The 26,872-nt window shown below is 46.4% G+C and overlaps 1 protein-coding gene across 1 annotated transcript in view; it reads right to left on the reverse strand.

The window, feature by feature from the left end:
• Positions 1-17,791: 17,791 nt before the first annotated feature.
• LOC137543856 (A disintegrin and metalloproteinase with thrombospondin motifs 12-like) overlaps positions 17,792-26,872 on the reverse strand; it is a 275,169-nt gene continuing 266,088 nt past the window's right edge. The window contains exon 3 of the mRNA XM_068264933.1: positions 17,792-17,977. Within this exon, the coding sequence (XP_068121034.1) occupies positions 17,792-17,977 (186 nt within the window). The remainder of the gene's footprint in view (positions 17,978-26,872) is intronic.

Below are 26,872 nucleotides of genomic sequence, written 5' to 3' on the forward strand. Positions count from 1 at the left end.
AATATCTCATCTGGACTATTGTGACATAGTACTTTGTGGACTACCAACTAACCAACGAGCACTGCTCCAGTGTGTACTGAACTCGGCTGCTTGTCTCATTCATCTTTCTTTTTGTTCTTCCTCTGCTGACCCTCTCTGTCAAGGTCTTCATTGGCTACCAATTAACCAGAGGATCCAGTTCAAACTCTTGACCCTAACCTACAAAGCTCTCCACAATATCTCTCCCCTGTACATCTCCTCACTAGTCTCCAGATACCAACCCGACAACAATCTCAGATCTGCACATGACCTTCTTTTGTCCTCTTCTAGAATAACCTCCTTGCATTCACGTATGCAAGATTTCTCATAAACTCCTCTGCCGTCCTTTTCCACAACACATCCATCACTCTCCCATCTTTGATATATGCTCCCACAAAAAACTCACTTTTTCAGACAAGCGTACGCTCTACCTTATGCCCCCTAACCCTTAACTCTGGCCAAGTTGTACTCCTACTAGATAACTTAAAAACACACTGCCTCTGGTATGAATATGATATGCCACTCCAGCTCTTGCACCCCCCCTCCACATTCCTTTAGATTGTAAGCTTACAAGCATGGGTGTAGCAATTATCAATGGCAGTGTGGTCCAGAGGCTTTTGGGGGCTCTTCCTCCTCCCTCTCTCCAACCACAAGTGCAGCCAATTAGCAAAAAAACCCTCCCTGTTTGCTCACAAAAACCGTGTGAAGGAGCATCTGTCATTTTTTTCCTACTTCCAGCAAAACACCCTCTGCTGCCATTCTTCAGCTCACGTGACCCGCATGGGATTCAGGGACCCAGGGGGCCCATGCTATCATTTTTGCAGGGGGGGGCCCTATTAAGTCTTGTTGTGCCTCTGCTCACAAGGGCAGGGCTCACTCACCCTTTTGTGTCCTGAAATCTGTTGTACCTTTTATTCACTATGTGTAACGATTGTGGAATTATCTCCGTGGTCAGCACACAACCTGCGTGCCGACACCACGGAAATCCTCCACAAATGTTTGGATAAGAGAACCCAGTTAAGGTGCGGATGCACCTGTAGAGAGGAATTCCAACCGGCAGATGGAGCTGTGGAGTGCAGAGGAACAGATCCTCTGCACAGCCACAGATGCCAGAAAGGATTGTACGTAATGGGGCAATACGGAGCAGGATAGTTTCTCTCGAGGGAGAGAGCACAGAGACAGAATGTATGTATGTCTACCAATCTAGTTGGTCGACATACAACAGTGAAAACCAAAGTGTGAACGCAATCGCAAGAGTGGCGATTGCCAACAGTGACACAAGACAGAGTAAAGGTTAAACACAGGAGCAGAGCGAAAGGCACAGCAAATCATACAATGAGAATGACAAAGAAAATAACAAACGCAATTCCTAAACGCGGTCACCTCGCGTTAGGCGCAACAGCGACAAGCGCGTTTACGGCGCGGTCTCCGCACGATAAGCGCAACAGAGACAAGCACGCCACCCTGACTAACGAATGACCACAAGTGAACAAATAACAGAAACGCTTGCTAAACGGCTGCCTTACCTCAGGCAACCGCAAGCGTTTGCTCCAGACAGACGAACGAACAACAGGAATAGGTCAGATAAGATCCACCGCTCTTCCACCAGAGCGAGTGCGATCCGGGTTCAGGGACAGGACAGGAAGGATCCACTGCTCTTTCCGCCAGAGCGAGTGTGAACCAAGTAGAGAAACAGAGCTAGCAGGATCCACTGCTCTTTTCCACCAGAGCAAGTGTGAACCAAGTAGAGAAACAGAGCTAGCAGGATCCACTGCTCTTTTCCACCAGAGCAAGTGTGATCCAAGTAGAGAAACAGAGCTAGCAGGATCCACTGCTCTTTTCCACCAGAGCAAGTGTGATCCAAGTACAGAAACAGAGCTAGCAGGATCCACTGCTCTTTTCCAGCAGAGCAAGTGTGATCCAAGTACAGGAATAGGCCTAGCAGGATCCACTGCTCTTTCCGCCAGAGCGAGTGCGATCCATACGGCAAGACAGACAGATGGAGCAGCCAGTAGCAACTGCAGCTCTGGCCTACACTCCCAGACAGACAGAACGATTCCTTGTGGACCGCCGCTGGCGACAAGGCAATCGAGACAGAGAGGGATAACAAGGCAATACCAATAATACAACCTGACTGCACTAGAAAGAATGCCTAGTGCAGTTCCCAGGAATTACTCTAAGATAATCTTAGCAAACGACAGCAAGGCTGACACTCAGGGAGTGTTTGCAGGAACAAACCTTCATGACCAGCAAAGGACTCTGGGAGAACATGGTATTTATACTGCAAGCCTTCAGAGGAGGCAACTAGGCAATTTGCATAACCAGTATATGCAAATTCCTCAGCAGAGCAGGTCTGAAGCTTGCAAAGTAAAGACAGGTCTCTTATCCAGAGACCTGCATCCCACAGACATAAGGAATGGTCAAACAGCTGTCTGCCTGTGCAGACAGCTGAGCAGATCATTACACTATGCTGTTTTTGTCACTGTACTTACCGATTCTGTATTTTGTATCAACTCTATATTTTGTATATTGCTGTATACTATAGTCTATATGTTTCTTACTTTGTACAGTGCCAAACTGTGCCATGGAATATGTTGGCGCTTTATAAATCAATAATAATAATTCATACATCCCGCTTCCTTTACCGCCAAACTAGACACACTTTTGTTGTTAGAGTTCCACTATTAAAAGTTGGAACAGAAACACACAAACAGAGATTGGTAACTCCAGCAGGAAGCGTACAAGTCCATGGGAATGGACCACATGGGCAGATGGAGCTATCGATCTGCTCGAAGCCCAACTGTTCTTCTGTATGAAGATCTCAATTTTGCACTTAATTAGGTTTTGAAACTTGAGAATCTAGCGCTAAGAAGCGTATGGACACTAGAGAGATATATTGATTTTCAAAATACAGTTCTAACCTACATTCACTTCATAAATCCAAGTATGTGGACTAAGGCAATGCTATTTTCCTTGTTTATTTTGAAATATGAGGCTGTTATAGAAAAAAAGAAATTGCACCCAATAAAGGTTGCAGCAGAACATTTCGTGAAATATAAGCAGCCATTATCTAGGATAGATGTCTTCACATTTATTTGCGCCACAGTTACCCAGTTCCAGCTACTCAGGACTACCTAGGAACATGAAAGTAGCAGGGCCAAACCCAAGATTTTGAAGAGGGGGGATTCCTGAAAGGTCTCCCTCAGCCACGCACAATACAGTATAATAATATGGTAGGACATCATGCTGGGTACACATAATGCAATTTCCTGTCCGACTGACAGACTCTGACAATTATTTCCTAAATGTCCGATCTGCTCCCGATCGGCAACAGGATATATCAGAAGCAGTTTGGATACAGATAATAATGAGGACAGACGACATTGGTGATGAAGGGGGAAGTGAAGCATTCACACAGCAGGGCACAGGGCTGTGCTCATACCTGACTCTGTTAAGTTCCCCAGAGCTGCTCCATGCTCTGTACACACGCTGCTGCTCCATGCTCTGTACACACGCTGCTCCATGCTCTGTACACACGCTGCTCCATGCTCTGTACACACGCTGCTCCATGCTCTGTACACACGCTGCTGCTCCATGCGCTGTACACATGCTGCTGCTCCATCCAAAGTCAACTGTAGCAGGGAAAGAAAGGGCGCAGTGCTGTGAGCTGCAGGATGCCTGCAGATTTTCTGGTGTCTCAACATGTGCCTGTCCCTAGACACTGCACCGGCCCTGGTCTGAGGGGGGATTCTGGGCAGCTGTAATCCCCCCTGTGTTTGCCTATGAGCAGCATAACCATGCCTACTCAGGTGAAGCAGCAATGTAGATGTCTGGTGATGTCGTGCCCTGTGAGATCCTATGTTGGTATTGGAACTTCTTCTGCATCACCATGGACATGTGTGGATTCACAACACACAACACTCTTCACCTGACCAATGTGCTGCATATTTAAAGGGCAACTGAAGTGAGAAGACTATGGAGGCTGCCATATTTGTTTCCTTTTAAACAATACAAGTTGCCTGGCAGTCCTACTGATCTATTATCTGCAGTAGTGTCTGAATAACACCAGAAACAAACATGCAGCTAATCTTGTCAGATCTAACAATAATGTCAGAAACACCTGATCTGCTGCATTCTTGTTCAGGGTCTATGGCTAAAATTATTAGAAGCAGAGCATCATCAGGACAGCCAGGCAACTGGTTGTGTTTAAAAGGAAATAAATATGGCAGCCTCCGCATACCTCTCGCTTCAGTTATCCTTTAAGGCTTCGTTCGGGGCTGTGGAGTTGGAATCGAGGAGTCGGAGCGATTTTGGATACTTGAAGTTGGAGTTGGTGGTTTCATAAACTGAGGCGTTAGAGTTGGATGATTTTTGTACCAGCTCCACAGCCTTGGTAAGTATTAGACCAAAGCATCAGAGTTGAGGAGTCGGAGCAATTTTGGCCACCTGGAGTCAGAGGTTTCAGATGATTTTGTACCGACTCCACAGCCCTGCCTTTCTCTACTTCAGGGTTATGAGAATAAATGTTTTATATGGTTTTAGCTATATTCCCCAAATCCCTCCCCTTCACCTACACTACCATTTTACTATTTTATTTGTGTATTCTCATCCTATCCTAAGCTCCCAATACTTATTTCAATTAGTATATAGAGAGCTTAGAGATCAGTACGGACATATTATTTAGAAGGAATAACTCGTTGGAGCAACTAATATCTGAAAGTCAACTATTTAGTGAGGGTAGAAAACCTAATTACACGGGATTATCACCATCTCACCATTCTACATTCACACATATGACATGCATATTACGCTCATTATGTACTTAGAACATTGGCCTAATTCTCAGCATGCCTGTTATGGATATTACAACGTGGAATATATGTGGACCTTCTGCCGACGGGGTGAAGAGACAACCGAGTAAAAGGCAGAAAATTAGCGAATAATCGTTCTTTAAAATCTCGCTTTAGGAAATATTTGAAATCACCAGCTGGGGAAGGCGTTTGGCGAGACATGATTACTACGTCCGCATATCGCAGAGATTATTAATGATGAGAAAGCCGCAGGTAATTAAAGCACAGTTTACATATTCCAATGCTATTTTCATTCCCGTGAGGACCACTTCAAGACGTTAGCGAGCTGGGGGCGATGACACTCATTAGCGGGCTCTCCATCGCGTTTCCCTGGAAAGTAGAATGTTAAGTCTTGTGGACTTCTAGGAAAGACGTGCAGCCGGCAACACAGAACAACGAGGGCTAGGTGTTGGGGGCTGGCATAGAAGAGGTTAAAGGGGAACTCTAGAAATTTACCATTTATCTCTCCTTATATATCTTGACTTAGGCTCTGTTAACATCTAAAATAGAAATCGCTGACGGCAGCGATTTTTTATTTTATGGCCGATTTCTTCCCCCCTCCCGGCGCTAGGGTGGGCGCTGCAGGTTTTTTTTAAAGCACATTTTTTTGCAGAGTGAATCGGCTTTTTTTAAAACTTACTGACGCAAGTCAGGAAGTGAACTCTTTGATCTGGAAATTAATAAATACAATGGGCTCAATTCACTAAACCGTGATAACTCAAATAGCACACCTTATCAAAGATCACACCTTATGAAAAGATATCACACCTTATCAAAGTTATCACACCTTATTAAAAGATATCACACCTTTTTATCAAAGTTATCACACCTTACCAAAGTTAACACACCTTATCAGAATAGCATAGTGAGCACTAAAAACAATGGCACTCATCCTGCCCTGAGCCCCTACGAGTTTGTAGCGCTTGCTATGCTGCTGTGATAAGGCATGTTAACTTTGATAAGGTGTGATAACTTTGATAAGGTGTGATAACTTTGATAAGGTGTGATAACTTTTCATAAGGTGTGATAACTTTGAAAAGGTGTGATATTTTTGCATAAGGTGTGATAACTTTGATAAGGTGTGATATTTTTGCATAAGGTGTGATAACTTTGATAAGAGGTGATATCTCTGATAAGGTGTGATAACTTTGATAAGGTGTGATATCTTTCCATAAGGTGTGATATTTGAGTTATCACGGTTTAGTGAATCAAGCTCAATTTATTTACTCATCAAAACGCTGGGGAAATCGCTATGCAAAGCACTTTGTCAAGCTCTTTGCGATTTCCCTATATCTTCTATTGAGCAAAAACGCTCAGAAAATGGTACAGGCATCGCTTTGCTGAGCGGATCGGAAACAAACCGCTCAGATGAGAACACTCTCATAGGGAATCATTGCACAAGCTTTTTAGGGGGATTTTCAAAATCGCCAGTACTTTGATTCACTAAAGAATGATAACTGCTATCTCAGCAGCTATCACACAATCTGCCACGCGCAAACCTTTTCACATGAAAACTGCACGTGATCGCGCGCAAACCTTCGCTTATCACGCGAAGTAATGCTGTGCGCAGGCAAACCTTTGCGCGCGGCAGATCACGTGATAACTGCTGGGATAGCAGTTATCACGCTTTAGTGAATAAAGCCCCTAGGTGTGAACAAGCCCTTATAATGTCTCCTTTGTATCAATTCAGTAATGGCTGGTAAAATGTACATGCAGTCAGACAGCTTGAGTAATGGCCACTATGCAAATAGCGTGACAGCGTAATGTGCGTTATAAAAGGAGCCCTCATTATTAGAGAGCCCCCATATAGGATTCCAGATGCAGCCCTGAAAGGCGTCCTTATTCAAGATAAATCTAACTTGTGTACAAACTTCAAGAGGAACTGTAGTGAAAATAGCATCATGATTAACATTGCTTCTTTTTTATTTATTTATTTTTACAAGATTCATTTATAGATTATTCAGTCAGCGGTTACTCATTGTAAAATCTTTCCTCTTCCTGATTTATATTCTAAAATATATCACTGGTGGTGGCATCTTTATTCCTGCCAGATGATATGTACAGCGTGTTCATTTACTGAGAGTTCTATGCACAGAGGGAGATACTGCTTGCTTGCCAGTGGAAATAAGTTATTTCCCACAATGCAACACAGGGAAACAGTAAATTCGGGCGCCTGAGGCTAGTGGACAAATCGGGCGCCGCCATTCACTCCTATAATAAATATCGTTTAATGGGCGCCCGATAGGAAAAAAGGGCGCCGGAGAAAATTAACGTTTTAAAAGCGGCGCCCGGAGACTTAATGTTTTATTACTGTTTCTCATGATTACACATTATTTAATGATTTATACATTTTTAAATTTTATTTTTAAACGAAAAACAGTACAATATTTTTTTTCAAACATTATTTTTAAACGAAAAACAGTACATTTTTTTTAATAACATTATTTTTAAACGAAAAAACCAACAGGGGGGTCTTAAGTTTAGGCACCAACAGGGGGGTCTTAGGTTTAGGCACCAACAGGGGGTCTTAGGTTTAGGCACCAAAAGGGGGGTCTTAGGTTTAGGCACCAATAGGGGGTCTTAGGTTTAGGCACCAACAGGGGGGTCTTAGGTTTAGGCACCAACAGGGGGGTCTTAGGTTTAGGCACTAACAGGGGGGGGTCTTAGGTTTAGGCATCAACAGGGGGGTCTAGGGGTTAGGGGTAGGTACAGGGAGGGTTACTTAGTAATTTTTTTTTTTAAACGTTATTATACGGTTCACTATTTAAACGAAAGATTAACGTTTTTACAATTGCCGATTTAATGCACATTATTTAATGATTTATAACTTTAAAAACCATTAATTTTAAACGAAAAACAGTACAATATTTTTTTAAATGTTATCCATGCTTATCGTTAAAAACCCCGCGCCCTTTTTTCCCAGCGCCCCTTTTTAACGTACGCGCAACACAGACACAGACAGCAAACTGTCAGGATCATGGTCCTGACATCACGCTGTGTGAGGGGTTTCACCACAATATTAGCCATACAGACCCACCTGATGATCTATTTGAGAAAAGGTAAAGATTTCTCCTGGGAAAAGGGGGCATCACCAGTATACTGATTAGAATTAAGTTCATTCCCTGCTTAAAGGGATACTGTAGGGGGGTCGGGGGAAAATGAGTTGAACTTACCCGGGGCTTCTAATGGTCCCCCGCAGGCATCCTGTGCCCACGCAGCCGCTCACCGATGCTCCGGCCCCGCCTCCAGTTCACTTCTGGAATTTCTGACTTTAAAGTCAGAAAACCACTGCGCTTGCGTTGCTGTGTCCTCGATCCTGCTGATGTCACCAGGAGCGTACTGCGCAGGCACAGACCATACTGGGCTTCTGCTATACACTCCTGGTGACATCGGCGGGAGCGAGGACACGGCAACGCAGGCGCAGTGGTTTTCTGACTTTAAAGTCAGAAATTCCAGAAGTGAACTGGAGGCGGGGCCGGAACATCGGTGAGTGGCTGCGCCAACACAGGATGTCTGCGGGGGACCATTAGAAGCCCCGGGTAAGTTCAGCTCATTTTCCCCCGACCCCCCTACAGTGTCCCTTTAAAGAGACTCTGCAAGATAAAAAAAGTGGCCGCTACAGCGCCTGCACTGGATCCGGGGAAGGTACATATTTACATGGGGACCTCTAGCGCTGCCACCGTGGGACGGAGGAAGATGTGGGAAGCCTCGATAGGATCCAGAGGCTTACCCCTCTTGAGGTAAGTACCCCCCAGGGGCACTTTTTGAAGCTACAGGTTTTCTTAAAAGGTCATTTTTAAGAATAATTACCCATTCATGTACTCAGAGGGTTGGATGTTCAGACCTCTTTTCACATTCTTGCCTGAAGTTGTTCTTCGTGTTGTTTTTTTACTGTGGTGTTTATGTTGACCCAAGCTTAATTTGATTCCATATCTTCATACATGTATATTCATGTTAATCTTCTCATCCAGCTCCGCAGGGTCTTTTTCTATCAATCCTTATTAGAAGTCAGGCGTAGGTTGATTGGTGAGACTTCCGTTCCCCCCGATGCCTCTCAGCGACGTTCATTGATTTTCAATCGATGGTGATTCATTCCTGCGCCCAGCTGCTCATCCCTCGGCGGGGAACTTTCTGCACAATCTCATGTAAACTGCTTCTGACAAGGCGCATGATGATGAACGATCGCAGAATCTGGGACATTATTGTAAATGGAAATTTAGCTTTGAAACTGTTGCAAAGTGGCGAGCTGCTACGCTAGAGGATGGTGATACGGGGTGAATGCTAAAGAGGGTTAACTTGAACCCGAGGTGAAAATAAACAGATAAAATAAACAATTATATTTATCTTCCTACTCCTAAAAATGCCCTTTTTTTTTTAAAGAGAACCCGAGGTGGGTTTGTGAAATCATATGAAGACACAGAGGCATGTTCTGTATACAATGACCAGCCTCTGTGGCCTTCCAGAGTTCCTCCAGCTCCCCCGGGCTCTGCTGTCCCCTATTAAAAAAAGCGCCAGGCTAGCGACATGCACATTGTCTCTAGCCTGCTATTTACCTCTGCTTGTCAGTCACCACCGCTCCCTGTGTACCTTCCCTCCCCGCCTCCGTAAGCTTCCTCCAATCGGCTTACAGAGGCGGGGAGGGAACGGACACAGGCTTGGAGCCATGCTACACAGGAGGCGGGGGAGCGGTGGTGACTGACAGCCTGAAGGTAAACAGCAGGCTAGTGACAATCTGCGTGTCGCTAGCCTGGCACTTTTTTTAATGGGGTAAAGCAGAGCCGGGGGGGGGGGGGGGGGGGGCACACTGGAAGAACACAGAGGCAGGTCGTTGTATACAGAACATGCCTCTGTGTCCTAATATGATTTCACAAACCCACCTTGGGTTTGCTTTAAGTATTTTTTTAAGTATCATGGTTTTATTTTATATTTAAATATTTACAAAGTAGGTCGAATGTTTTACTGTCTCTAATCAGTGGCAGCCTATTAAGTGTTCCAGAGTTAGAAAAAGGTCATAAGTTCATTTTTTCCCTCTCTCCCTGCCCTCAGAAGTTGTACTCTGCCAGGAAAACTTTTATGGCTGCAATTAGCTTATCAGGGATGTTTACTATATTACCGACAAGCTACCGACAAGACAGAAACAGTCACTTTCATGCCTAGAAATGAGCTCTTTCAAGCACCATAATAAAGCAAGTAAAACAGCCTGGTTATTAATAACCTTTGCACTGTGCATACACGTTATTCTCACCATGTCACATGTCGCCTTGGGTACTCTTTAACTTCTCGCCGACTGCTCAACGCCAATTGGCGTGAAGTCCTTGGGGTGGAGATTGAAGGGGATTGAGTGCCAATGCGCACACATCCCCGGTTGTATGACAGAACTCCGCTCCATCATCAGTCTCCCACCGGCGATTGCCGCTGTCTATTTACATCATACAGCACTGCGATCTATAGCAGCGCTGTACTGGGTATAGCCGTGTCACTCGGCTGTCCCCTCTGGAGGCTCAGGAGCGATAAGCTCTCATAGGCTCATTTACTCAAAAAAAAAAAATAGGGACATTTATTAGAGAAAAAAAAACAACAAATATGAAAAAAAAAAATTGCAGCAGCGATCAAAGCCCACCCAATAGAAATCTCTGTTGGTGGGCAGAAAAGGGAGTGATCACTTGTGTGCTGAGTTGTACAGCCCTGCAGCGAGCCCTTAAAGGGAACTTAAACTGAGGAGGATATGGATTTTTCCTTTTAAAGAGAACCTGTATCAAAAAAAAGTTCCCCTGGGGGGTACTCACCTCAGGAGGGGGAAGCCTCAGGGTCCCAGTGAGGCTTCCCCCTCCCCTGTAGCTGCAGGCAGTCCAGTGCTGGTTCCCCCGAAGTGTCCCAGAATCCTCCCTCGACAAGCCTGACAAGTGCTGATAAGCACTGATTTATTTACCTCTCCTGGCCCCAGCGGGGGCGCTGTTGCGGCTCTCTGCACGGAAATAGGCGAAAATAGCCGATCTCCATTGGGTCCGCTCAACTGCGCAGGAGAGCGGCCCGACAGCAATCGGCTATTTCCGCCTATCTCCGTGCGGAGAGCCAATACTGCCCCTCAGCTGGAGCTGGGAAGGTAAATATTTACATCCTCGCTGTTCGGGGAGCTTTATCGCCGCCGCTGTGGGACCGAGGAGGACGGGGGAAGCCTCAATAGTATCCGGAGGCTTCCCCCACCCGAGGTGAGTTTCCCCCAGGGGAGCTTTTTCTCAATACAGGTTTTCTTTAAAATAATACCAGTTGCCTGACTCTCCTGCTGATCCTGTGTCTCTAATACTTTAAGCCACAACCCCTCAACAAGCATGCAGATCAGGTGCTCTGAATGAAGTCAGACAGGATTAGCAGCGTGCTTGTTTCAGGTGTGTGATTCAGCCACTACTGCAGCCAAAGAGATCAGCAGGACTGTCAAGCAACTGGTATTGTTTAAAGGAAACATCCACATCCCTCTCAGTTTAGGTTCCCTTTAAAGCTGCAGTGGCCTGAATTGTAAAAAAAAGATAGACTGGTCACTAGGCGGGTGTAAGTCTATAGTACTAAGGTGGTTAAGGATGATCGATGCCCCATCTCGCTCCTCCTAACTTCTGCATATATTCTCTTTTTGTCTCTTTTTGAATGTTTTCCCTGAAACTTTCATGAGAGCTCTAGAGGTCATGGCACCTAACAAACCCCTCCTTATTTATTAAAGGGAATAAAGGAGATCAAACTACTTCTGAGGAGAGCAATTAAATCTAGCTTTCCTAACCTGGGGCCTCTTCCAACCCGTAGAAGTTTGTGTCCCTCACCGCAGCTCTGGTCTTCTCCGGGCCCCGCTAGCAGCCTCTAAGGATCGCCGCCCCCTCTCCCGCCCACTTATGTTTGGACACGTGCAACTGCACTCCCTCAGTAGCAAGAAGTGCCATGATTGGCTCCAATGACAGAGCCTTGGTCCCGCCTTTGAGACCATTGGCTCCTATTTAGAAAGGAGCAGTGGTTGGCTCGAACAGGCTAACTCATTACAACATGTATCTGGTGTGGCTGGGACTGATAGTCCACACTGGCTCAGGAGGACGCGCGCGCGCGCGCAGAGAGGCAGGGCCTTTATGACAGTCAGAAGGGAGTCAGCTGACCAAGCCGGTCATCTGACAAATTCAGCAACTTCCATTGGTCCAGCACTTAGGGGAGGCGCTGGTGAGCGCTGGTGTATATATACTGGGTGCTGGTCATTTCTCTGGTGTCTGGCGTTGCGATCACTACGTGGTAGCACTCAGACCTTGTCAGTATCTGTGTTATTAGACAGTTTCCAAGGTGTTGATGGCCAAGGATCTCACACCTTAGTCTAGGAAGTCTGTTATTATCTGTATTATATTCTAGATCAGTTTCCAAGGTGTAGACGGCCAAGGAACTCACACCTTAGCTTAGGCCTGGGGAAGCACCCCCATTGCCCGATTGGAAGAAGGCCCACAAACAGGGCCGGAACTACCATAAAATGGGCAATTGCCCCAGGGTCCCAGAGCCTGTAGGGGCCCCCAAGGTGTCCCTCTCCTATTTTAACTGTTTCTCTCCAGGGACTCTGCAGAGTCTGTTAAGTTGGGAGGTGATTGGGGGAGGGTCAGCAGCCAGCTCAGGGGCCCAGGAGAGAAATATGGCTGCAACAAAGGGCCTCTTTTGGTCGGGGTGTCTGTTGGGGGGCCCTCAGGCTAATTTTGCCCCAGGGCCCAATTGCTACTTGAACCGGCCCTGCCCACAAAGTAGAGCAGCTTCTTCCTATTGATAGCGACGTAGCTGCAAGTAGGACAGGGGACACAAGGCGACAGGGGAGGACACAGAGGAACATAATAATTGGGGGGGGGGGGGGGGGGGGGGAGAGAAGGTCCAATAGATGCCCTTGTGTTTTATATATTTTTTTGTCATGTGATACGTAATAAGGTTGTAACTGGGTTTTTTTTAATAAAACTGATAGATCCATTAAGTGTGTTTTGCAATCCCGAGGATGTTGCTGAAAATAAGTCTGAACACAAACATTCAAGTGGCCACAGAGTAGATAAACTGCAGGGAAACCATAATAAATTCTATGTCATGGAAAGAATGTCCTTTTCCTCCCGTTTGTATATGTTTGGAATGGCATAGCTCCAGGCAAACCATCGTTTGCGGGAGCTGGAATACTAAGGTTGTAAATAAGGGAAATAGGGGACTTCTGTCCAAGGGATCTGTATATAACTGGAGGGGGCTGCTGTAGATGAAGGTTAGAACTGGAAGAAGGGGCAGCACAAGGATTAGGAGAGCGGGTGCCGCACATAGAAGAGGAGCCTCAAGAGCAGAGCAGGGACAAGGTCCTCCAGCACCCAAGGCTGAGACACCAAAGTGCGCCCCTCCATCCCTCCCACCCCATCCGTCACACACTGATTGCTATTAGACTAAGAGGGCCACAGGGCCCACAAACTCCCCAACACCTTAATCTCTAGTTATCTGGCTTGCAGTCACTGCCATGTATCCCCTTTTCTTATTTCTTTCTGCTTCATACACAATTAGGAATGACAGCTGAATGAATTGTGCGCCCCCTCCTACACCGCGCCCTGAGGCTGGAGCCTCTCTAGCCTATGCCTCAGCCCGGCCCTGCTCAAGAGAGTTGGCCTAGAGGCAGAAGAAGTATAAATCTGGTCTTGAGTATAGGGACACACTGGAGGTGATCGGGAGGACTCCTAGGGACCTGAGGTGCTGCAGAGGGCTGGAAGAAGCCTCAAGTAAGTATGTGGTGATATATTGGGGTGCTGATGATGTTAGGGAATACAGGAACATATTTCTGTCATTTTTCTGTCTACTATGTCTGCTAAAAGCTAGTCTGGCTCTTGAAGGTGCCACCTGGCCCCAGGAAACGGTTAATGTGATTGTGTGTGTGTGTCAATAGACCGACATTAGCATACAGTTCCTCTGGACAGCCAGAAACAGGTAATTAGGTTCTATTTTGTCTGCCACCCTGCAAATGTGGGGCATTGCTTTGATCTTTTGTATTAATGTAGACGGCTGCCTGTTGGTCAAAACAATATCCGACTAAGTGAGTCTGCCAAGTTCAAAGTGGACAGGAATGTTTGACATTTACATATGACAGGCCTGCTGGAAGGTTGAGGAAGCCTTAATCAATGGTCACCTGGCAAGGGGGAAGTCCCTTTTGCTGACCTGAAAACTGAGACAGGAAAAACCTTGAAATTCACATGTCACACCTAGCCCAGATGTGACAAGTGGCTCGGCAGACCATGATGTCACAAACGGGGAAATTGCGTTAGTCTTGGGGCAAGAAAATGCCTCTGGCCAGGAAATGGCTTATTATGCCAAGAGCAGTCAAGTCCCCACCTTTGATCTGCTGCGAAATACACTTTTAAAACTAGTTCCTCCCCTCCCCAAGGAAGTTGCAGCCTCCGGGTGTATCTCACAGTATAAAAAGCAGAGCCAGATGCCTAGAAAGAATCGTCTCTTGGAGGTAGCGCATAGCTAGAGTGATCCCGAGCGAATCGGAACGGCGTTCTCCCGCCAAACCACGTTCTAACCTATGCGGTAACGTTATATCCCATTTTTATTTTATGCAAATATCCTTGTGTGTATTTTTGTAACTTATCTTTGTAACTTTTTTACTTTGTTTTTTTGTACATCTTTTGTATATATTAAGTTCTGCATTGTTCCACGTTTTCCTGGAATATTAAATCGTTATTTAAATAAGTTTGACTTCTGCTGTACTAAACCAACACCATAGCCTAGAAGAGACTGAAGTGCAACTGTGTATAAATCCATGCCTAATTGTACGTTTGAGTAACCCTACCGTATGAGATTGTAATTGCATTGTGTGTGGGGGCACTGGTCATACAATGGCCTAAAGCGCGCAGCTGACCCAACGTACGAAAACGCCAGTGCGAGTAGTAGCTTGACAGCAGAGTAGCTAACAGTATCGTTCGGAACGACTGTTAGTGGTTTTGCTTCACTACAGTGTAAGATTGCAACTGTGCGTGTGTGTGCTGGCGTTCCCGTATTCGGCCTAAAGCGCAAAGCTGACCCGAATACGAAAACGCGGATTGCGTGCTGAGCACCCGACAGCCGAGTGGACGTGTCTAGCAAACCGCTAGTGGTGGCAGTAAGGAGCATTTGAGGGGTCACAGCCTTGTTTGTAGCTCGAATAAGGCTGTGCCCCGCTTGATCTGGTCAAACCCGCAGTCGGAAACCATATATGCAGGCGTGCCGTGGTCCGGTTCCTGACAAGTATATCTGAATTTTCCCCCGTTTCGGGATTTCTTTAAGGCTAGGGACCCACTTGTCTATGCAGAAAACCATTAGAGATAGCCCGAACGCTCCGCCGGTGAAGATCAGACGAGCACATGGTGATATTCCACCCGCCCCCATACATCATCATTGGGCTAAACTTTGACCCCTTACATCACAGTCAGCAGGCACATGGCAGGCAATCAGCCTGCACTCCCTCATGGACCCCCTCCCCCCTGCCACCTATAAAAACACTCTCGCATCCACTGCTGGAATAGAGAGAGGAAGGGACAGAGCTTGCTGGAGATTTATTTTGATCCTCACGGATTGACTTGCTGTTAAAGCAACCCAAACAGCCCTTCTGAGGGCTATGTCATCCTTCTGTTGTTGTTTTTTTGTGTGTGTGTGTGTGTGTGTCACTTCACATCCCACAGGCTCCCACCCAGAGCTGTGGCTCAGTGCCCACTACTATAATTGTCTGTCACATTAGACACAAGCAGAATACTACTCCAGGGCCTCTGTTATCACTATGTTGTGTTTGACCTGATGCATATCTCAGTGTCTGTCTGATACTCCACAGGCAGAGCCCACTGGCACTGACCCACACCTGTGTCCTCTTCTAGTGATATAATTGTGTGCCACATAACACAAGTAGAGCGGGCATAACCCTTACATTACCACTCTGGACATTTAAAAGCAGCCCTTCATTTCTCACATGTAGGGATGTACTGTGATTTCTGTCTTTTAGGGATTAAAACCTGACTCTGTGTCAACTCTGTAATTTTTGGTGAGACTTTTGGCATGGATCCCCCTCCGGCATTCCCCTGTCCAGGTGTTAGACCCTTTGAAACAAGTTTTCCATCACTTTTGTGGCCAGAAACAGTCTTTGTAGGTTTCTAAATTCGCCTGCCCAATGAAATCTATGGCGGTTCGAAGACTCGAACTTTTCCGGGAGGTTGAGTTCACCATTCGTGAACCCAAAATTTAATGTTCGCGACATTTTGTGCCTTTCTTCATTTTTATCTGCATTTTGTAATTGCAATTTTGTATGCGTTTGAGTGTGTGTTTGAATTTTTTTATACGTTTTTAATTTGGTTGCATTTTCTGTTATTTTCTTTTTTATTATCTGCCTTTTCAACCATTGAAAGAAATACAGTAACATATTTATTTTTACAAAAAGGCTTGCAAAAAACACATGCATTCTTGTTGATCCATAGGAAAGTATTGTATACAGGAAGATCCAACATGCTGTGGGATTTTGAAAAACAGCACATTGCAAATCACGGAGAGATGCAGTTTGCAATGGTGGTACCTAACCCTAAACCCCCCTAAGGTGGTGCCTAACCCTAAGACTCCCCTGGTGGTGTCTAACCCTAAGACTCCCCTGGTGGTGCCCAACCCTAAGACTCCCCTAGTGGTGCCTAACCCTAAGACTCCCCTGATGGTGCCTAACCCCAACATCCCTAAGTGGTGCCTAACCCCAAGACCCCCCAGGTGGTGCCTAACCCCAAGCCCCCCCAAGTGGTGCCTAACCCTAAGACCCCCCAGGTGGTGCCTAATCCTAAGATCCCCCAGGTGATTCCTAATTCTAAGACTCCCCTGGTGGTGCCTAACCCTTAGATCCCCCCTGGTGGTGCCTAACCCTAAGACCCTCCAGGTGGTGCCTAACCCTAAGACTCCCCTGGTGGTGCCTAACCCTAATACTCCCCTGGTGGTGCCTAACCCTAAGACTCCCCGGTGGTGACTAAACCTATGTCCCCCTGGTGGTTCCTAACCCTAAACCCTTCTATTGGTGCCTAACCCTAAGACCGCCCTCCCCGCTTGTGATACCTTACCTAATCCTAACACCACCCCACCCCCAAATAAAAAATCTCGGCTATAAAAGGGTGTCCTTTTGGAGCAGAATCAAAAACCTTGTAGCCGAATAAAAAATATGGGCTACAAAGGGGCACCCTACTGTAGCCAAAAAAAATATGGGCTACAAAGGGGCACCCTACTGTAGCCGAAAAAAATATGGGCTACAAAGTGGCGCCCTACTGTAACCAAAAACCTTGTAGCAAAAAAAATATGGGCTACAAAAGGGTGCCCCACTGTAGCCGAAAGTAACCAAATAAAATAAGGGCTACCAAGGGGCGCCGGCTTGTAGCCTATATCAAAACTCGGGTGCCCTTTTCACCACCTTGTAGCCGATATTTGCAGAAATAACATTGATGTCTATGGAGGCGCCCTTTTCATACAGGCAGCTCAGGCGCCCTTTTCAACGGATCCTAGGTAATTCTGTACGATTATTTCGTTAGATCGAATATAACATTTTTGATGGGATTTTTATCAAAAAAACAGGATAATTGTTCGTTTTTCCTGATAAAAAAAGATTATTTTCGACTTTCATTCAGTTTGATTGTTTTGGTCAAGTAAATGGGAAAACTAATCATTTTTACTGTACCATGTATAGGTACCATTATGTTCTATTTATTATCTCTACTACACATACGATTCATTATATCATAAGGTTTTTTTTTTCGCTTAAGGTTTGCTTTAAAATAAATAATTATGGCAGCCTTAATATCCTTCTCATTGCAGAGTCCTTTTACCAATATAACATAGAAAATGTTCATATTTTGATCTGACGTGAGTACCAGGAAATACGGTAACTGCACATGGTATAGAATTAATCACACAGATCTCCTACCGTTTACACCACATGACTGGATTTCGGCGTCCGGCAGATCTCGGCGGCGGCGATGCGACTTGTACGCTTTTTTCTTGTATATTATGTGCTGGTGCTGCTTCCCCGCTGCTGGTGCATTATATAGAGGTTCTATGAAATAATCTCCATGGGGAAGATGGAAAAATCCAGCCTGGAAAATAAATTGATTTAAGAAAATGTAAGTAAGACATAGAGAGACCAATCTGACCATAATAGAGAACTCCTCGGGAGGGGAGGTAAAGAGTACCAGTCAGCTGAAAGGTTATTAGCGGATTTTATCATGTCTAATAACAGCGCAATACGGGGATCGCCTGATGCCAGACAAATGTGATTGGCGGTTGCTGGAGCAACAGTACGAAAAAGCACAAAACGTCACCGCTGTGCAATGTTAAATACTTACCGAGCCTCCAGCCTCATCTTCTTACCTTCCTGTAGCTCCTATTGGCTTTCCGGCGTCCTGAAGTGTCACCTGACCTACATTGGGTCACATGACAAGCGGGGAGCCGTGCACAGACACCGGCAAGCCGCTGGGAGCTAAAGGCAGGTTACAAGATGACGCTAAGGGCTCAGTGAGTATTTTATGCATTGCAACCCCCCCAGCACAGTCCCCATTATGCCCTCAGGCATACCGGTCAGATATGGATTAGGATGCAATGGGGCCCTAGGCAAGGTAGTATATTTGGGGCCCCTTGTGGTCTTTTTGGTAAGCTGAAGTGAAGAGAGGTCAAAGAGGATGGTAGGTGGGCCCCTTGACACCCACTAGGCCCCAAGCAACTGCCTAGGTTGCCTGGTGCTCTGCCGGTTAGTTGAGACTTCCAGTTGCCCGAATTCCAGATAACGGGCAGTTTGCTGTGCATAGTGTAGAAATGAACGATAGTCAGAAAATATATTTTTACTTATTCTTTTGTCAAAAAAGGATTCTTGCTTGAAGCATTGTAAAAACGGTGCTTGGTGAGACATGGACTCCCTTCTACAAGAGTTTTTACAAAGTACCTAAAATGACACATCAATTTTACCATTACTTACGCCGACTATGTAGTTTGTGTTGCGCAATTAGCACAACCAGCGTTACCTGGGTAATGTTCCTATTGCTAGGGGGATGTGCACCACGCAAGTAGTGTAGCACACATTAAAGTGAACCTCCGGACTAAAAATCTACTCAACAGAACTGAAAAGGCTTGGTGTTTCTTTAACAGTTTCACAGCATCAGAACTTTGTTTTTCTTACCAAAGCATAATTTTTAGTTGCATTTTTAGCTAAGCTCCACCCATTAAAGAAAACTGCCCAGGCTTTTTTTCCCTGATGCTGTGCAAAGCATGATGGGATTTCCTGTTGTTATTCACATTGCCTAGCAACTAGGAGAGGTGGTCAGCACACTGGACAGTTGGAACTGTGTCTCATGCTCCCTGTCACCTCCTTTTTAACCAAAAAGATGGCTGCCCTCATGAAATCACAAACATTTGCCTGTTCTTTTAAAACAGAGTGGGTAAGAAATTATATTACCTATATATTTTAAATAACATAACTAATGTAACTTAATGACAGTATGTTTGTTTAGGCTGAAGTTCCTCTTTAACCTAGAACTGTGGGGGTTACTCAGGTAACGTGGGTTCTGCTGATTGTGCAATGCATGCCACATAGCTGGCGTATGTAACAGTAAAATAGTTGTGCGCTGCCTCTGCGTGGCAATGTCTACCACTGCTGGTTTTTTTAGCACTCAAAGCCACGCACAACTATCATCCCACTCCGCTAAGAAAAGCTCTGTGGTGCCCCTTCAAGCAACTGTATCCCCGGCATCTTGTTTTCAAGGCAACATCTGGAATATGGGATACAGTTTTGGGTACCAAAGTATAGGAAAGGCATTAAAGAGAACCCGAGGTATGTTTAAAGAATGTTATCTGCATACAGAGGCTGGGTCTGCCTATAGAGCCCAGCCTCTGTTGCTATCCCAAACCCCACTAAGGTCCCCCTGCACTCTGCAATCCCTCATAAATCACAGCTGTGCTGTGAGGCTGTGTTTACATCTGTAGTGTCAGTCTCAGCTGCTCCCCCGCCTCCTGCAGAGCTCCGGTCCCTGCCCCCGGCCCTTCCCTCCAATCAGCATGGAGGGAAGGGATGCAGGCGGGGACTGGAGTTCTGCAGGAGGCGGGGAGAGCAGCAGACTGACACTATAGAGATAAACACAGCCAGCTCTGACAAGCTGTTTGTCAGCAGCGTGGCTGTGATTTATGAGGGATTGCAGAGTGCAGGGGGACCTTAGGGGGGTTTGGGAGACCAACAGAGGCTGGGCTGTATAGGCAGATTCAGCCTCTGTATGCAGATAATATTCTTCAAATCCACCTCGGGTTCTCTTTAACATACTAGAACAGGTACAAAGACAGGCAACTAAATTAAATCAGAGGGATGGAAGGTCTCACTTACCAAGAAAGGTTGGACAAACTGGGTTTATTTAGCTTGGCAAAAAAGACAGCTAAGGGGTGACCTGATTAACATGTATAAACACAGCAGAGGGCGATACAAAAGCTTGGCAGAAGAGCTCTTTGTCCCTAGCTTTGTATAAAGAAAAATGGGACACACTCTGCGTATGAAGGAAAAAAGGTTTACCATCTATTTAGAAATGGGTTCTTCACAGTAAAGGTTCATACACGCGTCGGATGTGTGAATGGACTTTAAAGAGACTCCGTAACAAAAATTGCATCCTGTTTTTTATCATCCTACAAGTTCCAAAAGCTATTCTAATGTGTTCTGGCTAACTGCAGCACTTTATACTATCACTGTCTCTGTAATAAATCAATGTATCTTTCCCCTGTCAGACTTGTAGGCCTGTGTTTGGAAGGCTGCCAAGTTCTTCAGTGTTGTGGTTCTGCTATGAACTCACCCTTCCAGGCCCCTCTCTGCACACTGCCTGTGTGTTATTTAGATTAGAACAGCTTCTCTCTTCTCTCTTATCTTTTACAAGCTGGATAAATCGTCCTCTGAGCTGGCTGGGCTTTCACATACTGAGGAATTACAAACAAGGGCAAAGCTGTTTGCAGGAAGAAAAGAGCAGCCTGAAACTTCAGTGCATGGGGGAAAGAAACACACAAATGATCTCTTGAGATTCAAAAGGAATGCTGTATACAGCCTGCTTGTGTATGGATGTATTTTCTATGTGTGGACATACTGTACATCAACCTACTTCCTGTTTTGGTGGCCATTTTGTTTGTTTACAAACAAACTTTTTAAAACTGTTTTAACCACTTTTAATGCGGCGAGGAGCGGCGAAATTGTGACAGAGGGTAATAGGAGATGTCCCCTAACACACTGGTATGTTTACTTTCGTGCGATTTTAACAATACAGATTCTCTTTAAGAGTTGTTAAAATGTAAATAATTTACCACAGAAAGTAGTTATGACAAATTTCATATCTGCATTGAAAAGAGCTTTGGATGCTTTCTGCCACTTCCCAGCAAAGTTGATGGAGGGATTTTATCTGAGTCGGTAAGGAATTTTTTACCCCGTAAAGGTTAATTGGCGCAAGCCTTTTTTGCCTTCCTCTGGATCAACCGGTATATATTCCTTCCGGAACAGGTACAAAGATGGGCAACTAAATTAATCAGAGGGATCGAAGATCTCACTTACCAAGAAAGGTTGGACAAAATGGGCTTATTTAGCTTGGAAAAAAGGCGACTGAGAGGTGACCTGATTAACATGTATAAATACATCAGAGGGCAATACAAAAGTTTGGCAGATGAGCTTTTTGTCACTAGAGTTATACGACAGAAAAAAGTTTTTGCCATTTATTTAGAAAGGGGTCCTTCACAGTGAGAGTGGTTAAAATCTGGAACATCTTACCTCAGGAAGTAGTTATGGCAAACTCTATATTTGCATTTATAGAGGGCTTGGATGCTTTTCTTGTATTGAAGGGCATCCATGACTATAAATTTTAGGTAATTCCCAGAAGCGTTGATCCAGGGATTTATCTGACTGCCATCTAGAGTCGGGAAGGAATTTTTCCCTTTTTAGGCTAATTGGCCCAAGCCTTGTAAGCAGGGATGAGCAGAAACTACGCCAGTGCGAATTTACGCATTGTAGTTCGCATCTACGCATCGTAGTTCGTACGCAAAGTTTCAAAACTACGCTTACGGTTTTACGCGTAGCGAAGTACCGTTACGCGTAGTTTACGCCCTTACGCGTTGTTCACATGTGTATTGCGAAGTAAACTACGAATGCGTTACTCGCGTCTATTTTTCCACGTACGATTGTATGCTTACAAAATTACGCATTGGAAAGGGGAATGTATGCATAGAAGAGATCCTGGTAATGTGTACATTTTTCCACATAATGGCATAAGCGTCCGCATACACTACGCTTCGCACTACACCTAATTGCATATTTTAACGCGTAGTCTACGAAATGCATACAAAGCAAATATTTAATTTCAAAGCCGTAGTTTGGCGAAGCGTAATTGCTTAAAATTACGCGTAGTTCCAGTGTAGCGAAGTTGGCTGACTACAACCATCCCTGCTTGTAAGGTTTGTTGCCTTCCCCTGGATAAACTGGGATATGTGCAGGTTCAGGATGGTGTTTTATTTTTAATTAATTAATTTATTTATTTGTGGTTGGATTTGATCGACGAATGTCTTTTTTTCAATCAAACTAACTATGTAACTATGTAACTATATGTGAGGGTGCAAGAGAGAAAGGTACACAGTGCTTTTTTATTTATTTAATTTGTTATTTAATTCTGGTTGGACTTCATGGACGGATGTCTTTTTCCATCTAAACTAACAATGTAACTCATTTTCAGCTCCTGGACTAATCCATTGACTGACAGTGACAGTCCTAAAAACAAGTAAGCAAGCAAGCAGGTGTAATGTTTGCCAAATCCTTGCAGTAAACAGAGCTCAGCAGACAGACTGTTTTCTTTTTCCCTCTCATCAAAAATTCCTTTAAAGATCTCCCCAATAACCGCCAGATGCAGGCTATACTGTAAACTCAATAAGTCAATGTTCAGCCTCCCCCACAGTCGACCTCACACATCGTGATAAAGCTGCTGTTTCTATTTATGTCTCTATTGAGTGCAAGGTCCTTGTGCTTTTCTGACAGCAGTGGAGGAAAGAATAGGGGCAAGGGCGTAGGGCCCGTGGTCGCAGCGGTCGCCTTGGCGACCGGGCCCGGCTCCTGAGGAGGCGGGGGAGGGGCCCGGGGGGCCCATCTCCGTTTGGAGGGCCATGCGCCCGTTCGCGCTGGTAGGAGGGAGCCGCAGCCACGGGGAGGGCAGCCCGACCTCTCCCTCCCTTCCTCTCCCCGGGGCCCCCCCTCAGATGCAGAGTAAGCGGCTAACGGAAGCGCTATAGGCAGAACTCACCTCCCTGCGTTCCACTCGCCGCTGATCTCCTCTCTGGCTGGCTCTGCATAGATGTTGTTACACACGCAGCTTCCGGCTAAACAGGAAGCTGCGTGTGTAAGCATCTATGCAGAGCCAGCCAGTAGTGATGGGAATTCTGGCTCTTTTCAGAGAATCGGCTCTTCTGAATCGGCTCCCAGTAAAGAGCCGGCTCTTACGGCTCTGAATCGGCTCTTCATTAAATATCACTAGACACCACTCAGAATCGGATTAAAAGCCCCGCCCCATCTCCATGACAACTCCAGACTGCTTCTCTGACTGGTCTTGCTACTGCTCTGCTCCGCCCCAAACACTCCTACAAGCTGCAAGAGGAGGACTACTTCTCCCAGAATGCCTCAGCGCCCTTTATTACGGAGCAAAGCAGAGCTAAAAGGGGCGGCTGAGGCATCGGCTCTTCTCAGAGTGAGCATCGGCTCCTCTGATTCACTTCAAAGAGCCGGCTCTTAGAGCCGGCTCGTTCGCGAACGACCCATCACTACCAGCCAGAGAGGAGATCAGCGGCGATTGGAACCAGGGACGGAGGTGAGTTCTGCCTACAGCGCTTCCGTGAGCCGCTCACTCTGCATCTGAGGGGGGGGGGCCCGGGGAGAGGAAGGGAGGGAGAGGTCGGGCTGCCCTCCCCGCGGCTGCGGCCCCCCCCCTCCATTATGGGGACGGGCAGCTACCTAATCTATCCTGGGGGGCAGCTACCTAATCTATCCTGGGGGGCAGCTACCTAATCTAACCTAATCCTGGGGGGCAGCTACCTAATCTATCCTGGGGGGCAGCTACCTAATCTATCCTGGGGGCAGCTACCTAATCTATCCTGGGGGGCACCTACCTAATCTATCCTGGGGGGCACCTACCTAATCTAACCTATACTGGGGGGCACCTACCTAATCTATCCTGGGGGGCAGCTACCTAATCTATTCTGGGGGGCAGCTACCTAATCTATCCTGGGGGGCAGCTACCTAATCTATCCTGGAGGGCAGCTACCTCATCTAACCTATACTGGGGGGCACCTACCTAATCTATCCTGGGGGGCAGCTACCTAATCTATCCTGGGGGCAGCTACCTAATCTATCCTGGGGGGCACCTACCTAATCTAACCTAATCCTGGGGGGCAGCTACCTAATCTAACCTATACTGGGGGGCACCTACCTAATCTATCCTGGGGGCAGCTACCTAATCTATCCTGGGGGGCACCTACCTAATCTAACCTAATCCTGGGGGGCAGCTACCTAATCTATCCTGGGGGGCAGCTACCTAATCTATTCTGGGGGGCAGCTACCTAATCTAACCTATACTGGGAGGCACCTACCTAATCTATCCTGGGGGGCACCTACCTAATCTATCCTGGGGGGCAGCTTTCTAATCTATCCTGGGGGGAAGCTACCTAATCTATCCTGGGGGGCAGCTACCTAATCTAACCTAATCCTGGGGGGCAGCTACCTAATCTAACCTATACTGGGGGGCACCTACCTAATCTATCCTGGGGGCAGCTACCTAATCTATCCTGGGGGGCACCTACCTAATCTAACCTATACTGGGGGGCACCTACCTAATCTAACCTAATCCTGGGGGGCAGCTACCTAATCTAACCTATACTGGGGGGCACCTACCTAATCTATCCTGGGGGCAGCTACCTAATCTATCCTGGGGGGCACCTACCTAATCTAACCTATACTGGGGGGCACCTACCTAATCTATCCTGGGGGGCACCTACCTAATCTATCCTGGGGGGCAGCTACCTAATCTATTCTGGGGGGCAGCTACCTAATCTAACCTATACTGGGAGGCACCTACCTAATCTATCCTGGGGGCAGCTACCTAATCTATCCTGGGGGGCAGCTACCTAATCTAACCTAATCCTGGGGGGCAGCTACCTAATCTATCCTGGGGGGCAGCTACCTAATCTAACCTAATCCTGGGGGGCAGCTACCTAATCTATCCTAGGGGGCACCTACCTATTCTAACCTAATCCTGGGGGGCAGCTATCTAATCTATCCTGGGGGGCAGCTACCTAATCTATCCTGGGGGGCAGCTACCTAATCTATCCTGGGGGGAAGGTACCTAATCTATCCTGGGGGGCAGCTACCTCATCTAACCTATACTGGTGGGCACCTACCTAATCTATCCTGGGGGCAGCTACCTAATCTATCCTGGGGGGCAGCTACCTAATCTAACCTATACTGGGGGGCAGATACCTAATCTAACCTATACTAGGGGGCACCGACCTAATCTAATTTATACTGGGGGCACCTACCTATCTAACCTATACTGGGGGCACTTACTTATCTAACCTGTATTGGGGGCACCTAGCTAGCCTATACAGGTGGCAACTAAACTGGCTACCTATATTGGAGGCACCTACCCAGTGGCGGCGCCAGGGGGGTGCTTGGGGGTGCTCGAGCACCCCCTAGAATTGTCCAAGCACCCCCAAAGCACCCCCTGGAGTGAACTGACTTCAGGCGTCTAAAAGACGCCAAGTCAGTTCACACACCGGCAGCACGGAGCAGCAGGCAGGGCTACGGTAAGATGGCCGCCCGGAGCCCTGTTCTGCAGACTTCGGGCGGCCATTTTCCCGTAGCCCTGCTCTCTGCATGCAGGCAGGAAGTCTCGTCGTGACGTCGGGAAGGAAGAGGATCGTGGGCGCGCGGGCGCTGCGCGCCACAATGAGGTCGGGACTCGGGACGGGAGGTCGGGAAAGAAGGTCTTCTGGCTGTAGGTGAGTAAATGGGTTTTTCTTTTCTTTTTCAGGTGATGCGGATTGTGCATATTGGGGTCATATCTGCTACGGATTGTGCATATTGGGGTCATATCTGCCACGGATTGTGCATATTGGGGTCATATCTGCCACGGATTGTGCATATTGGGGTCATATCTGCCACGGATTGTGCATATTGGGGTCATATCTGCCACGGATTGTGCATATTGGGGTCATATCTGCTACGGATTGTGCATATTGGGGTCATATCTGCTACGGATTGTGCATATTGGGGCGATATCTGCTACCGATTGTGCATGTTGGGGTCATTTCTGCTACCGATTGTGCATATTGGGGTCATTTCTGCTACCGATTGTGCATATTGGGGTCATTTCTGCTACCGATTGTGCATATTGGGGTCATTTCTGCTACCGATTGTGCATATTGGGGTCATATCTGCTACCGATTGTGCATATTGGGGTCATATCTGCTACCGATTGTGCATATTGGGGTCATATCTGCTACCGATTGTGCATATTGGGGTCATATCTGCTACCGATTGTGCATATTGGGGTCATATCTGCTACCGATTGTGCATATTGGGGTCATATCTGCTACCGATTGTGCATATTGGGACCATATCTGCCACCGATTGTGCATATTGGGACCATATCTGCCACCGATTGTGCATATTGGGACCATATCTGCCACCGATTGTGCATATTGGGACCATATCTGCCACCGATTGTGCATATTGGGACCATATCTGATAACGATTGTGCATATTGGGGTCATATCTGCTAACGATTGTGCATATTGGGGTCATATCTGCTACCGATTGTGCATATTGGGGCTATATCTGATAACGATTGTGCATATTGGGGCCATATCTGATAACGATTGTGCATATTGGGGCCATATCTGATAACGATTGTGCATATTGGGGCCATATCTGATAACGATTGTGCATA

This window comes from Hyperolius riggenbachi, chromosome 1 (assembly GCF_040937935.1).
Source record: "Hyperolius riggenbachi isolate aHypRig1 chromosome 1, aHypRig1.pri, whole genome shotgun sequence".
Taxonomy (NCBI): Eukaryota; Metazoa; Chordata; class Amphibia; order Anura; family Hyperoliidae; genus Hyperolius; species Hyperolius riggenbachi.